Raw genomic sequence first — 13,856 nt, 5'->3', positions numbered from 1 at the left:
TATTTATGGGCTTCTATTTCCCATTTTTATGTTTATAATTCCAGTATTATAAAAATGGGTTTAGATTATGCTATACAATATGGCTAAAAGTAAAAAATTGAGTTCTCCTGATGTTTAGCTAACACAACCACAAACATGGTGAACATTCAATATAAATACAAAAAACAGCCATATGTGTTCTTTAGAATGATAGCACATACAGCTGCACTATTGCATTTCTAGGTAACTGACTCCCTGACACACAGGACCTACAATAAGTAATTATTCAATATCCTTTTGGATTCTCTGTAATCACCCTTGAACCTTCTGTTCTACCTTATCTAACCTATGACTTATGTATGACTCTAAAGATATCTATACAATCAGGATAAAACTTCTCTTATATTTCATTCCCTCCACCTCAAATTATACCATTTCCCTTTCTCTTTTCTGGGGATAATCTCAGTTTATGATCTCAATACCTTACCAAGTCCAGTTATTAGCACTCCACAGCTTCATTCATTTCAGTTAGAAAACTTTCCGCGTCCTTTGATCTCATATATTCTACCAATTCCTTTCTTATAACTTGCAGCCATAGCTAGGTGCCCCTCTTGATTTAATTTTATGTGCTTAAATTTCTAACTCTGTGTAGCATCACTCACCCTGACCCATGGTCCTTCACACTTTAATATAGATGGCCTGCCTACAAATCCACAGGCAGGATGCAATGCAGGTGTTTATCTTCAAATGTGTGTCGAATATTCCATTTGGAAGATGCAACTGTCATCTCAAAAGCAAAAACCCTAAAATGAACTCAGCACTCAGCTCTCTATATTAGTTCTTCTCTTTGAGATTATTGATTAATTTCAGAGTATGAATCTTCTCTCTCATTTTAAAAATGCTAACTTTGGAGTTCTCTTTGATTCTGAATTCTTCATTTCCATATCCAGTCTATCACCAACACTTGCACGGTCTTCCTCGGAAAACTTAACTCACTCCTTTCCTTGAAGTTCATAATCCCTGTTACAGTTCCATTGGTTCAAGCCCCTGGTTTATTTTAAGAGTATTTTTTTTAAGTGTAGCCTTCATTGTACCAACTTTACAAAGCCAAGGAATATTAATTATCTTTAAAAATGCTCTTGTGTTATTTCCATTGCTCAAAATACCCAGTTTTTCACATTGTTTGAATATACCCTCTTAAACCCTTTGCCTTGCATACAATAACCTTTCCTTTGATGTGAAGTGTTTCTGAAACTGAAATCTCAAAACTGCCTCTATGCCAACTAAATTCTTCAGAAGACTGTCTCTTAAATAAAAATGGATTTTTTTCAACTTTTATGTTTAGGACTACTTTTCTCTCTTTTATGAATGTTTCTCTAGCAGAGGGATGCTCATTTAACAGTTATTTTATTCCTTCTCTTGTAGAGGACAGACTGTTATTGTATTCGACTGTTCACCTTCTTACACTCAGATATCCAGAGGTGACTTAGAAGTTATCAAAGCAATGGTGAGGTGCAATGTTTCCTTCTTTCCTCATCTTGATTAGTTTAGCCAGAGACTTGGGATACAATTCTAGACAATGAGCCTCATTATGGAAAAGGCACCTAGGAACACTTTGCCTTGTTTTTAAGAACAAATCAAAAGAAAGAAAATCTATTTATTCTTTCTGAATATATCACTGTAAAGATGTGATCCTTGGGACTGAAGAGATTATATGGATAGCTGACTGGATTACAAGTCAGTTAGTTATATGAAGATGGGAAGGATAAAGAAGGGAAAGAGTCCATGTAGTTTTAATCTTTTGATAAGAAAACTTGTTAAATTAACCAACTTTAGGGCTTCTTGCTTTTCACCTCATGCTATTTGAGATAACACATTCTCCTTATTATGTCAATTAAAAATGCAGTTGGTTCCAACTAATAAGTATATTGCTAAACCCAAGTAATAGTAGCTCAAACACACAGGAATTACTTTATCTCAAGTAAAAAAAGAAGTCGGGAAGTTTTCCGTGTAAGCGTGGCATTGTGGTTCAACTGTGTGGTTGTGAAGCACATATTTTCTACCTTTTCTGTCATCTTGTCACTCTCAGATGTTGTTGAGCATCTGACTTGAATTCCACCACCCAGATCATGATCCAAGGGTCATGGGTTGAGACCTGTGTTGAGTCTCAGCACTGTGTGTGGAGCCTGCTTAAGGCTCTCTGCCTGTGCTTCCCTCTCCCCTGCCTATGCTCTCTAGGGGAGGGAGGGGGGGGGGATGGAGGGAGGGAGGGAGGGGGGAGGAGGAAGAAAGGAGAAAAGACTTTTTGTTTTCTTTAACTATATGAGGCTTTTCTTTCTAACAGGGATACCTTCTCAAAATTTCCATGTATATCTCATTAAATATAAAATACAATAGAATAAAAGCAGAGTTATGTTTTTAAGAAACAAAAAGGAGTGCTAGGCAATGAACAGGAACCACCATGATGTCTAAACTGGCTGATATTGAAATTTCTGCTACAAGTATATTAATTAATGTTTCTTTTCCATTCCATCTAGCAACTCCTACTTACCTCTGATGTTCGATTTATGTCTTATCTTTCCTTTTCAGACCATTTCAGTTCTCTGAAAGTATATCTGCATGGATGGCTTATGGCATTTAACAGAAATTCTAGTTTTTTACTATTCATTTGGAAATCCATTGCTTCTGTATTGTAGATGGTCACCATAATCTACCATTGAATTACTATAAACATTGCTATGTGAGTGGTATTACTACTTAACCCTGTTCTATCCATAAGTGGTTCCATACAGAACTATTAAATGATAAATGATACAAGGAACTCGGTAATATTCCTTGAAGATTATGTGGTATTTTTTAAATAGTTATTGTTTTAGAAAAAAATATTTTCTAAATTGTGATCTTTGTCATGATTCCTCGAACAGATTTAAAGCATTACTAACAACGCTTAACCGCTGGTATTTTCTTAGTGGTAGGGTATTTAGTCACATGGTTGTATGGTTAGTGTACATTTTGGTCCACTTACTTATATTTTTTAAGAGTTGGCCTCATAATTGATTATTTTTAATTACTCATATCCATATATTTGCCTTATTTTGCTATATCATAATGCATCATACATGAACATTTGCTTTCTTCTCAGTGTGAAATCACTTCATAGAGGGCTACATTGAGAAGGATCTTGAAGGGTCTGGGCTCAGTGAGAAGGAAGGATCTGACTGGATAATGATGTTTGTAACTGTTGTAAAGGCAGGTGAGAATGCGCCCGCCCCTGCACGTCCCTAGCCTGGAATACAATGCAAACTTCATACATGCTTTAGGTGACACCATTCTTCCATATAAGAAAAGAGCACATTTTTAAACTTAACTGATTTCATTTTTTTCTAAACCACATTTTTGCAACTGAAGTTGGAGATGCAAAAGAAAATGTTACCTTTGTTTATAACCTACACTAAAAATTTACTCATGAGGACAGCTGTATTTAATTTCTAGCAAGTATAAAGTACATGAAATATGTCCACTAGGACTGACAAGTTTCAGGAGAATACAAAAATAATGGAATAAAAGAGGCCAACATTATTAATCCTTGAAGACTGAACAAATATGTTCTTTATGTCATTTAATTCTCAAAGCACTCAATAGGATGGATGTGATTGTATTGAATATAAAGATGAGGAAATGAGTCTCTGAGGATTTAAATAATCAATATATGAGGGTAGATATCAAAATGAAGACTTCAGTTTAATAAGCTCAGAAGTCCATTTCTTCCTTCTATTTCTCCAAAGGTCATTTAAAAAATTCTGTCATTTATTTCATCATCCACAGTAGATTATCTGATTGCAGGAATCTAACCTTGATGCATCCAATGTATCCAAAAACTATCAACATAAAATACTGATGAAGTTAGTTTGCAGGATCAATAAGTCACCTGTATGTCCACATGTGTGGATGTGAACAGAGTCTATCAAAAAGTCTTTAGGAAAGTGACTATTTAAGTTGTCAACATATTATTTTAATGTTAATAAATTCCAATACAGCTTGTAGTTGTCCGCCAAAGCCAGAGGTAACACTAACAAATGTGAGTATATAACGGACTCAGTTTCTAAAAATCAAAACTGCCTTTGCATGTTTTCACCTCAATACCTCATAGATCTGTGGGAAAAATAAAAATCACATAAAGCGGTATGAGAAGAAAAATGAGTGAAGGCAAGAATAAAAAAGCAGCATTCACATTTGAAAATCAAAATACCTAGTAACTATTTATGTTTTATAAGCCTACATTGTATAGGCACGTATAATTCTTCATCTATACTTCCAAAATAAACTGTGATAACTTTATTATTACATTTCAAAAGTAATCAGAATTTTTTAAATTTATTACCAACTTTAAAACAAAACAAAGAACACTACATTTTACTATATCGCTCCCCCTGCACCTGTCTCCCCAACCCCCCCCCCCCCCGACAGTAGAAAGCAAGGTTTTGGAGTTCAAGGCAATGTCTTATTCATTTTTATACATTCATTGTTATTCCTAGCCCAGACTAAGAATAGGAATAAATGGAAGAATATATTTTGTATGTAAATGTTTTCAAAACACGTGCATCTGAAAATGAGAGGAAGAAAATTTAATTGTGGTAATTAGTTTTCTCTGTGCATGCAACAACTGTCTTTTCTTCTCTCTGGATTATGTATATCAATGTCATAATGTTCCAAGGAAATATGTCATAATGTTCTAAAGGAAAGTTCCAAGTCTTTCCTTTAGAGTCTTTATTTATTTTGCTGGTGATTATTAAATACTCCACTTGTTAGGACTGGTAGAAAATTAGTGATTTTACAAATGTTCTAGAGCATGTTTTTAGAGCTCTATTGAAATCAGTTCTACAGTCAGTATCAAAATATGTATTTTTTGGTGCACCTAAGGAAAAAAGCTAGAAAAAACAACTAACTAACTGGGATTTAAGTAAAACTTTAAAAAAAAAAAAACCCAACAGAAAGTATTTTTCAATGTATTACAAATTTTGTCTGAGAATGTATATAAAGGAAATACACAAAAGTTTACAAAATCCAGGTTATTATAGTACTGTGGCATTGACAATACAGTGCTCAGAAGTGCCAGTGATTTTCACTCCCTTTTATACTCTGATTTTTAAAATTAAAATACAGGATAAATGTTGAGAAATTTATGCTAAATTAAATAAGCCAGTCACAGAAAGACAATCACTGTATGATACTAAATACTGTATAAAATACCTGGAGTTGTCAAATGCATAGGAAGTAGAAAAGAAAATGGTGGCTTTCAGGGGTTGGGAGAGGGAAAATGGATGATTATTGTTTAATGGACACAGAATTCCAATTTTTTCGGATGAAAAAGTTCTGGAGATGGATGGTCATGATGTCTGTACAACCATGCAAATGTACTTAAGGCCACTGAAATGTACAGTTAAAAATGGTTAAAATGGTAAATTTTATATTATATATATTTACCACAATTTAATAAAAGTAATAAATGAAAACTAAGAGAAGATGAACACTTCAGAAGCATAAATACTATAAGATGCTGAAGAATAAAAATGACAGTAAGTTAAAAATAAAAATTTAAACTTGACTTTTGGATTCTCCCTTCCTCTACATGCATGACATTTTCGCAAAGATGGAGTCTAACCCTCTCTCTCTTTGACTCTAAGTGAGGCTTTTTAGTTTGAATGACCATTAGAGAGAGCCAAGTATGCCATTCTAGAATTTCTAAGGCTGAGTCATAAGAATTCTTGTTGTTTTTTCCTATGGATTCTAGAATGCCTGCTCTTAAGAGCATTTACTCTGGTAAACGCCAGTCCCATGCAAGATACCTGTTTTGTGGCAGCCACATTATGGAAAGCCCAAGCGAAACATTTAATTACCCTGGAGGATGAGACACCATGTCAAACCAGATACAGAGACCAAAGAGGACCAGTGTGTCAAACGTGGAGGGGATGAAGCCACCTGTAAAGTAACTCTCCCATTTCAGCTATACTAGTTGAAGATGTGTGGATCAGAAACAATCTGCCTTGCTGATTCTTTCCTGAATTAGTGATCCATACAACTGAAAGCCAAATGAAACTTTTTTAGGCTCCTAACTTTTAAGGTAGTTTCCTATGCAGCAAACACTGCAACAGGCATCAAGGTTCCATACGAATGCTCATCAGTAAAAATATGAAAAAAAAGCTTCTTTGGATTTAATTATTACATGCTCACATTTAAAAATTACCTACTTGTTTTATATATAACTTTTAAACATCACTTGAAATAAAGCTTCAATAAAAACAACAACAATGTGGCCAATCTAGTCCTCTTTTCCCAGAGCAATGTAGTTGATAAAACTAATCATTAAACTAGTATTTATTCAAAGTGCTCATTTATAGCCTCCTGTATAAAATGAACCATCTTTTGGAAAAGGAATGAAAAAGGAAGTGAAAACCAATGAAGAAAGGTAGACAGCTAGGTCTAATTTCTGGCCATTAAAATTCTGACCCCACGTACAATTCTGCACAATGACATGTTGAGAAATTTCTGTGACAAGATTTGCTGCAGTGTTTAGCATGAGGGTAAAACGGTTGAGAGAGCTGAAATTTAGACATGTGCCTAGAAAAGCGGAAAATAAAAAGGTTTCAGCTATTTTAAATCTACTCTAGTTCATGAAGAGAACATTTCCCCTCAGTCACCAATGCCGATATGTTACTTTCCTAATAAAGTGAAAATCTGTGCTGACCGGGCCTGCATCAGAGGACAAAACCTGACAAAACCACTTACCACAGTGAGCCTCATCAGACTTATCAGGGCAGTCTGGTTTATAGTCACAAACAAGGTGAGACACAATGCACTTCTTGTCGTGGCACAAAAAATCAGTGGCTTCTGGGCAAATCTCAGAAGTCTCTCCCACTGGGGAAAAAAATAAAAACAAAGTCATTTGTTTTTCCTTCATTAAATTTGAATATTACTTTTAGTGGTTTTAGAGATTCCACACTTAAATAAGTTACTGATTTTATTTTTTTAAATATTTTAGTGTTTTATTTATTTCTGAGAGAGAGAGAGAGAGAGAGAGAGAGAGAGAGAGAGAGAGAGAAAGAGAAGCAGCGTGAGCAGGGGAGGGTCAGGGAGAGAGGGAGACAGAATCTGAAGGAGGCTCCAGGCTCTGAGCTAGCTGTCAGCACAGAGTCTTACGTGGGGCTCGAACCCACAAACTGTGAAATCATGACCTGAGCCGAAGTTGGATGCTTAACCGACTGAGCCACCCAGGCGCCCCAAATAAGTTACTGATTTTAACAGCTGTCGAAGGCAGACTTCAAGACAATCCCATCCCGCCCCCCCTCAGTACCACACCCAATCTTTCAGCAAATTTACGTGGATTGCACTTTCAAAATCACCTGTAATTAGTCAAGGACTATTATCTATTATCTAAATCTAAAGTCTTATTCAAGACCCTAAAAATGTTTTGCTTTGGTTCTAGCTTAGTTTTCTAGTCTCATTTTCTGCACTTCTCCTCGGAAGCACCTGCAATTAAACTACAGCATAAAGCTTCACAGATCACTTGCTGTTCATCTTTCCATGTGTCCACATCACACTATTTCCTTTACCTACACTGCCCATTCCCTCCTGCGCTCCTGGTGGTTTGTTCAACAGCAAGATTCCAGGAAACAGCTGCTCTCTCCCCTTGTTTTGCCTTTTCTTTGTCATCCAAGCCCCAGGTTGGGTACCTATGTTTCATGTGTCCTTAGAAACCTGATATTCCTATGTAAAATGTTAACCACCTCATGTAAGAGCTGTATTACACGTCTGTCTGCCCCTCCAGACTCCAACCCCTTGGAAGCAGGAGTTGTGGATGTGTTTTCTTAGGCCAAATCCAGCATCTCATCCATAGTTTGTATTTAATAAATGCAGGATATAATAATTGAAGGCATAATGATTTCATCTCAAGGAAGCTTAGGAAAGTGACTTAACAGAGAATTTTCAAAGTGTTTCACATTTAAAAAAAGTTTTTTTTTTAATGTTTATTTATTTTTGAGAGAGAGAGAGACAGAGTGTGAGCAGGGGAGGAGCAGAGAGAGAGGGGAACACAGAATCCGAAGCAGGCTCTAGGCTGCGAGCTGTCAGCACAGAGCCCAATGCAGGGCTCGAACCCATGAACTGTGAGATCATGACCTAAGCCGAATTCAGACGCTTAACTGACTGACCCACCCAGGTGCCCCAAAGGGATTCACACTTTTTAAATGAAGTATAATTAACATACAGTGTTATATTAGTTTCAGATGTACAATACAAAGGTTTAATAATTCCATATACTACTCAGGATTCATCAGTGTAAGTATACTCTTGACCGTCTTTATCTTTTTCATCCTTCTCCCCACCCACTTCCCCTCTGGTAATCATCACTTTATTCTCTATATTTAAGAGACTTCTTTTTGTTTGTCTCTTTTTTTTGTTTGTTTGCTTGGCTTGTTTCATAAATTACACAACTTAGTGAAATCATATGGTAGTTGTCTTTCTCTTATTTCATTTAGCATTATATCCTCTAGGGTATAATATTACTCATCCATTGCTGAGTAATATCCCATTTTACATATATTTCACATCTTTATCCATTCGTCTGTCTAAGATAGACACTTGGGTTGTTTTGATATCTTGGCTATTGTAAATTATGCTTCAATAAACCTAAGTGTGAATACATCTTTTTGAATTAGTGTTTTCATTTGCTTTAGATAAATATCCAGTAGTGGAATTATGGGTTAATTCAGTAATTCTATTTTTGTTTATTTTTTTAAGTTTAATTATTTACTTTGAGAAAGAGAGAGAAATCCCAGGCAGGCTCTGAACTATCAGCACAGATCCTGATGCGAGGCTCCACCTCACAAACTATGAGATCATGACCTGAGCTGAAATCAAGAGTTGGCTGGTTAAGCCACTGAGCCACCCAGGCACCCCAGTAGTTATATTTTTAATTTTTAATTGTTTGAGGAAACTCCATAGTGTTTTCAGCCACAGCTGCACCAATCTTCATTCCCATCAAAAGTGAGTAAGGGTTCTTTTTCTCTGCATCCTCAAAACCATTTGCTATTTCTTCCGTGTTTTGCTGCTGCTGTTGTTGCTTTTGAGCAATTCTGACAGGTGTAAGGTGATATCTCATTGTTTTGATTTGCATTTCTCTGATGTTGAGTGATGGTGAACACTTTCTCATGTACCCTCAGGCCATGTGTATGTCTTGTGTGGAAAAATGTCCTCTGCCCATTTATTAAATGTGATTATTATTATTATTATATTATTATTGGGTGCGAGTTGTGTAAGTTATTTATATATTTTGGGTATTAACCCCTAATTAAACATATCATTTGAAAATATCTTCTCCCATTAGGTAGACGGCCTTTTTGTTTTGTTGATGGTTTCCTTTGCTGTGCAAGCTTGTGGGGTTTTTTGTTTTGCTTTGATGTTTTGTTTTTAGTTTAGTCACAATGATTTAATTTTGTTTTTGTTTTCCTTGACTGAGGAGATATATATAGAAAGATGTTTCCATGCGTCATATCAAAGAAATTACTGACCATGTTTTCTTCTAGGAGTTTGATGGTTTCACATATCATATTTAGGTCTTTAATCCTAAGGGTTTTTTGTGTTTTTTTTTTTTTTGAGTTTATTTTTGTGAGGGTGAGAAAGTGGTACAGTTTCATTATTTTCCATGTATCTGTCCAGTTTTCCCAACACCATTTGTTGAAGAGACTGTCTTTTCCACATTGTATGTTCCTGCCTCCTCTCTTGTAGGTTGACAGTATCAGTGTAGGTTTATTTCTAGACTTTCCTATTCTATGTGATCTATATCTATTGATCGATGTGCTTATTTTTGTGCCATTATATACCTTTTTGATTACTATAGTTTTGCAGTATATCTTGAAATCTAGGATTGTGATACTCCAGCATTGTTTTTGTGGGGTTTTTTGTTTGTTTGTTTGTTTGTTTGTTTTCAAAACTGCTTTGGTTATTTAGGGTATTTTGTTGTTCCGTATGAATTTTAGGAATATTTTTTTCTAATTCTGTGAAAAATGTCATTGGTATTTTGACAGGGATTCCATTAACTATGTACATTGTTTTGAGTTGTATGACCACTTTAACAATTTTAACAAATTCAACCGTTTGAAAAAATTTTAATTGTTTATTTATTTTTGAGAGAGAGAAAGACAGAATATGAGTGGGGGAGATGAGAGATACAGAATCTGAAGCAGGCTCCAGGCTATGAGCTGTAAGCACAGAGCCTGACATGGGGTTCGGGCTCACAAACCATGAGATCATGACCTGAACTCAAGTTGGACACTTAACCGACTGAGACACTTAGGTGTCCCAAATTCCACCAAAGACTTAAAGAAGTATTAATACCAACTCTTCTCAAACTATTCCAAGACAATAAAAGAAGGAAAGTTTCCAAATTCATTCTATAAGGCCAGCTTTACCTTGATACTGAAATCAGACATAGACAATACCAGAAAAAAGAACTATAGGCCCGAATCTCTGATGAACATAGATGTAAAAATCTTCAATAAAATATTAGCAAACTAAATTCAGTAATACACTAAAAAAATCATTCACCACAATCAAGTGGGATTTATTTCCTGGATACAAGGATGGTTCAATATTCATAAATCAATCAACATGATACATTACATCAGCAAGAGAAAGAATACAAACCATACAATCATCTCAATAGATGCAGAAAATTTCATCTGATGAAACACAACATACATTCATGATAAAAACTGTCAACAAAGAGGGAACATATATCAACATAATATGGACCTTATATAAAAAATCCACAACTAACATCATACTCACTGGAGGAAAACTTGAGAGCTTTTCCTCTAATTAATCAGGGATAAGACAAGGTTGTCCACTCTCATCACTTTTATTCAAGGCAGTACTGAAAGCCCTAGCCACAGCAATCAGACAAGAAAAGGAAATAAACAGCATCCAGATTGGTAAGGAAGTGAAACTTTGACTATTTGCAGATGAAGTTATACTATATATAGAAAATCCTAACTCCACCAAAAACTGTTCAAACTAATAGATGAATTCAGTAAAGTCACAGGATACAAAATATACAGAAGTAGCTGCATATCTGTACACTAATAATAAAGTAACAGAAAGAAAAATTGAGAAAATAATCCCATTTACAATTGCACCAAAAATAGGGGTGCTTAGCTCAGTCAGCTAAGCAACCGACTCTTGGTTTTAGTTCAGGTGATGGTCTCACAGTTTGGGAGTTCGAGTCCTGCACTGTCAGCACAGAGCCTACTTGGGATTCTCTGTCTCCCTCTCTTTCTGCCCCTTCCCCTTTATATCTCTGTCTCTAATAAGTAGAATTAGAAAGAAACAAAAATAATTGCACGAAAAATAATAAAATATCTAGGAAGAAACTTAACCATGGAGCTGAAAGACCTGTACTCTGAAGACTATAGAACACTGATGAAAGAAATTGAAGATGATGATATCAAAAAATGGAAAGGCATTCCACTCTCATGGATTGGAAGAACAAATATTGTTAAAAGTCCAAAAAAAGTCCCAAAGCAATCTACAGCAGTTCACATAGGTGGATATCATTTAAATGATACTAAGTCCAATGATGATACTTCATACCTTCAAAGAGATTTGCATTAAAGGTCTCAAACTACTTTTATCCAATTCAACAAATTAAATAAAGCTCAGTAATTCCTTTGTTACATGGATTATTATAGGTTCAGAGCTGGTGTGCCTATGGGGAGGGTAATTTACTCAAGGTTCGGTAAATCTCTAAGGATTTGATAAAAATTCATTTCCCTAGTTTTGGAATCATCCCTATAATACAAGAGTTAAAGCTGGTATAATTTCCAGAAATAATTTACCAGTAAATTGCAGTATAAGTATAAAGAATGAAGAGAAGGCATCTAAGAAAACAGCAAATAACTTAACAGTGGGCATCAACAAGAAGAACTAAAGGTCATGTTCATTGAGTGCTTTAGAATCTTTGCCACATAATTTTTTAATTAACACTAGTGAGAATTTACAGTTAACCCAGAGCAGTATGTGGATATTATTTAGAACGCAAGTCTATGCACTGGGGATTATTTTATTTTTCCATGCCATAGGCTGTGGAACCATATATAATTATCCCAGAGAGGAAATGTATTTTGACTTTAAATAATTTGTTCTTCAGTTTTTAAAAATGACTTAAATAGACTACATCACTCAATGAGGTTTGTTTCCTTAACAATATAGAATAGCAAAGATGGGAAAAGAAATCAAGTCAGTACTTTAAATTGCAATAAACCAAGCAATGACTAATTTCTATAGCATATGAGTCTCACCAAGAAAAAAAAAAGCCTATAATTCTACAAAAAAAAAAGTAGATATTCTTTATGACAAGAATATAATCAGACAGTTGTTACCAAAATCATTGCAGTAAAAAGAAGTGGTAGGTTATTTTAGTGAGAATGTCTTGCTCATAGATAGCCATTTTCAGTTTATTCATTCAGACAAAATGATAAAAGCACTATTTATTAACCTGGCTGGCAAATATATGAAATTAAAGATAATCTCACATGTTCTGTAGTTAATGATATAATGGAAAGAAAACTGGTGCTCAGAATGGAGAGTTGAAGATAATTTGGCTGACAGAAAATGGCATATAAAAAAACACGAGATTAAATATTTACTTTAGAAAAAAAAATTGAGAGTCCTAAACCCTAAAACTAAAGCATAAATTGAAAAGCCCTAGAAAGAAGCAAAGGTCTGTAATATGCTATAGCTTTAAGATAAAATATTGGACCTCATAAAAGCATGATGTATATGTTAGACTAATCCACTATGGATTTGAACAGTCACCAATCTGAAAGCAATTCCAATTTAAACTGGTTTTATTCTGCTCTGAAACAGAATTTACAACCAAGCAATTCTTGTAACTTTAAATTTATATATGGATTAAAATAATTTTATACATTTTAGCCACTCTGACCTGTGTGAGGTGGTATCTCAGTGTGGTTTTGATTTGTATTTCCCTGATGAGGAGGGATGCTGAGCATCCTTTTATGTGTTTGTTAGCCATCTGGATGTCCTCTTTGGAGAAGACTGTGTTCACATCTTCTACCCATTTCTTCACTGGATTGTTTGATTTTCAATGCTGGTGAGGATGTGGAGAAATGGGCACGCTCCTACACTGTTGGTGAGAATGTAACCAGGTGCAGCCACTCTGGAAAACAGTGTGGAGATTCCTCAAAAAATTAACAATAGAACTCCCCTATAGTCCAGCAATAGCACTGCTAGGAATTGACCCAAGGGATACAGGATTGCTGATGCATAGGGGCACATGTTCCCCAATGTTCATAGTAGCACTCTCAACAATAGCCAAAACACGGAAAGAGCCTACGTGTCCATCAACAGACGAATGGATCAAGAAGATGTGGTTTATCTATGCAATGGAATACTACATGGCAATTAGAAAGAATGAAATCTAGCTATTTGTAGCAACATGGATGGAACTTGACGGTGTTATGCAGAGCGAAATAAGTCAGACAGAGAAGGACAGATACCATGTTTGCACATACAGGAGGAACTTAACAGAGGACCATGGTGGAAAAGAAGGGGAAAAATAGTTGGGGAGAAGGAGGGAGGCAAATAATGAGAGACTCTTGAATGCCAAGAACAAACTGAGGGTAGATGGGGGTGGGGAGGAGGGGAAGGGAGGTGATGGGCATGGAGGAGAGCACTTGTGGGGATGAGCACTGGGTGTTATGTGGAAACCAACTTTACAATAAACTATTTTAAAAAATAAGTAAAAAATGAAATAATTTTATACATAGGGTTCATTATACATAACTAGATATAATCATTTT

At 35.3% G+C, this 13,856-nt stretch overlaps 1 protein-coding gene across 1 annotated transcript in view; it reads right to left on the bottom strand.

The window, feature by feature from the left end:
- MALRD1 (MAM and LDL receptor class A domain containing 1) overlaps positions 1-13,856 on the bottom strand; it is an 800,662-nt gene that overhangs the window by 240,432 nt on the left and 546,374 nt on the right. The window contains 1 exon segment of the mRNA XM_039216734.1: positions 6,766-6,894. Within this exon segment, the coding sequence (XP_039072665.1) occupies positions 6,766-6,894 (129 nt within the window).

This window comes from Hyaena hyaena, unplaced genomic scaffold (assembly GCF_003009895.1).
Source record: "Hyaena hyaena isolate Hyena2069 unplaced genomic scaffold, ASM300989v1 scaffold_656, whole genome shotgun sequence".
Lineage (NCBI taxonomy): Eukaryota > Metazoa > Chordata > Mammalia > Carnivora > Hyaenidae > Hyaena > Hyaena hyaena.
Note: the sequence above shows the minus strand (reverse complement) of the source record. Positions and strands in the feature narration are given on the sequence as shown.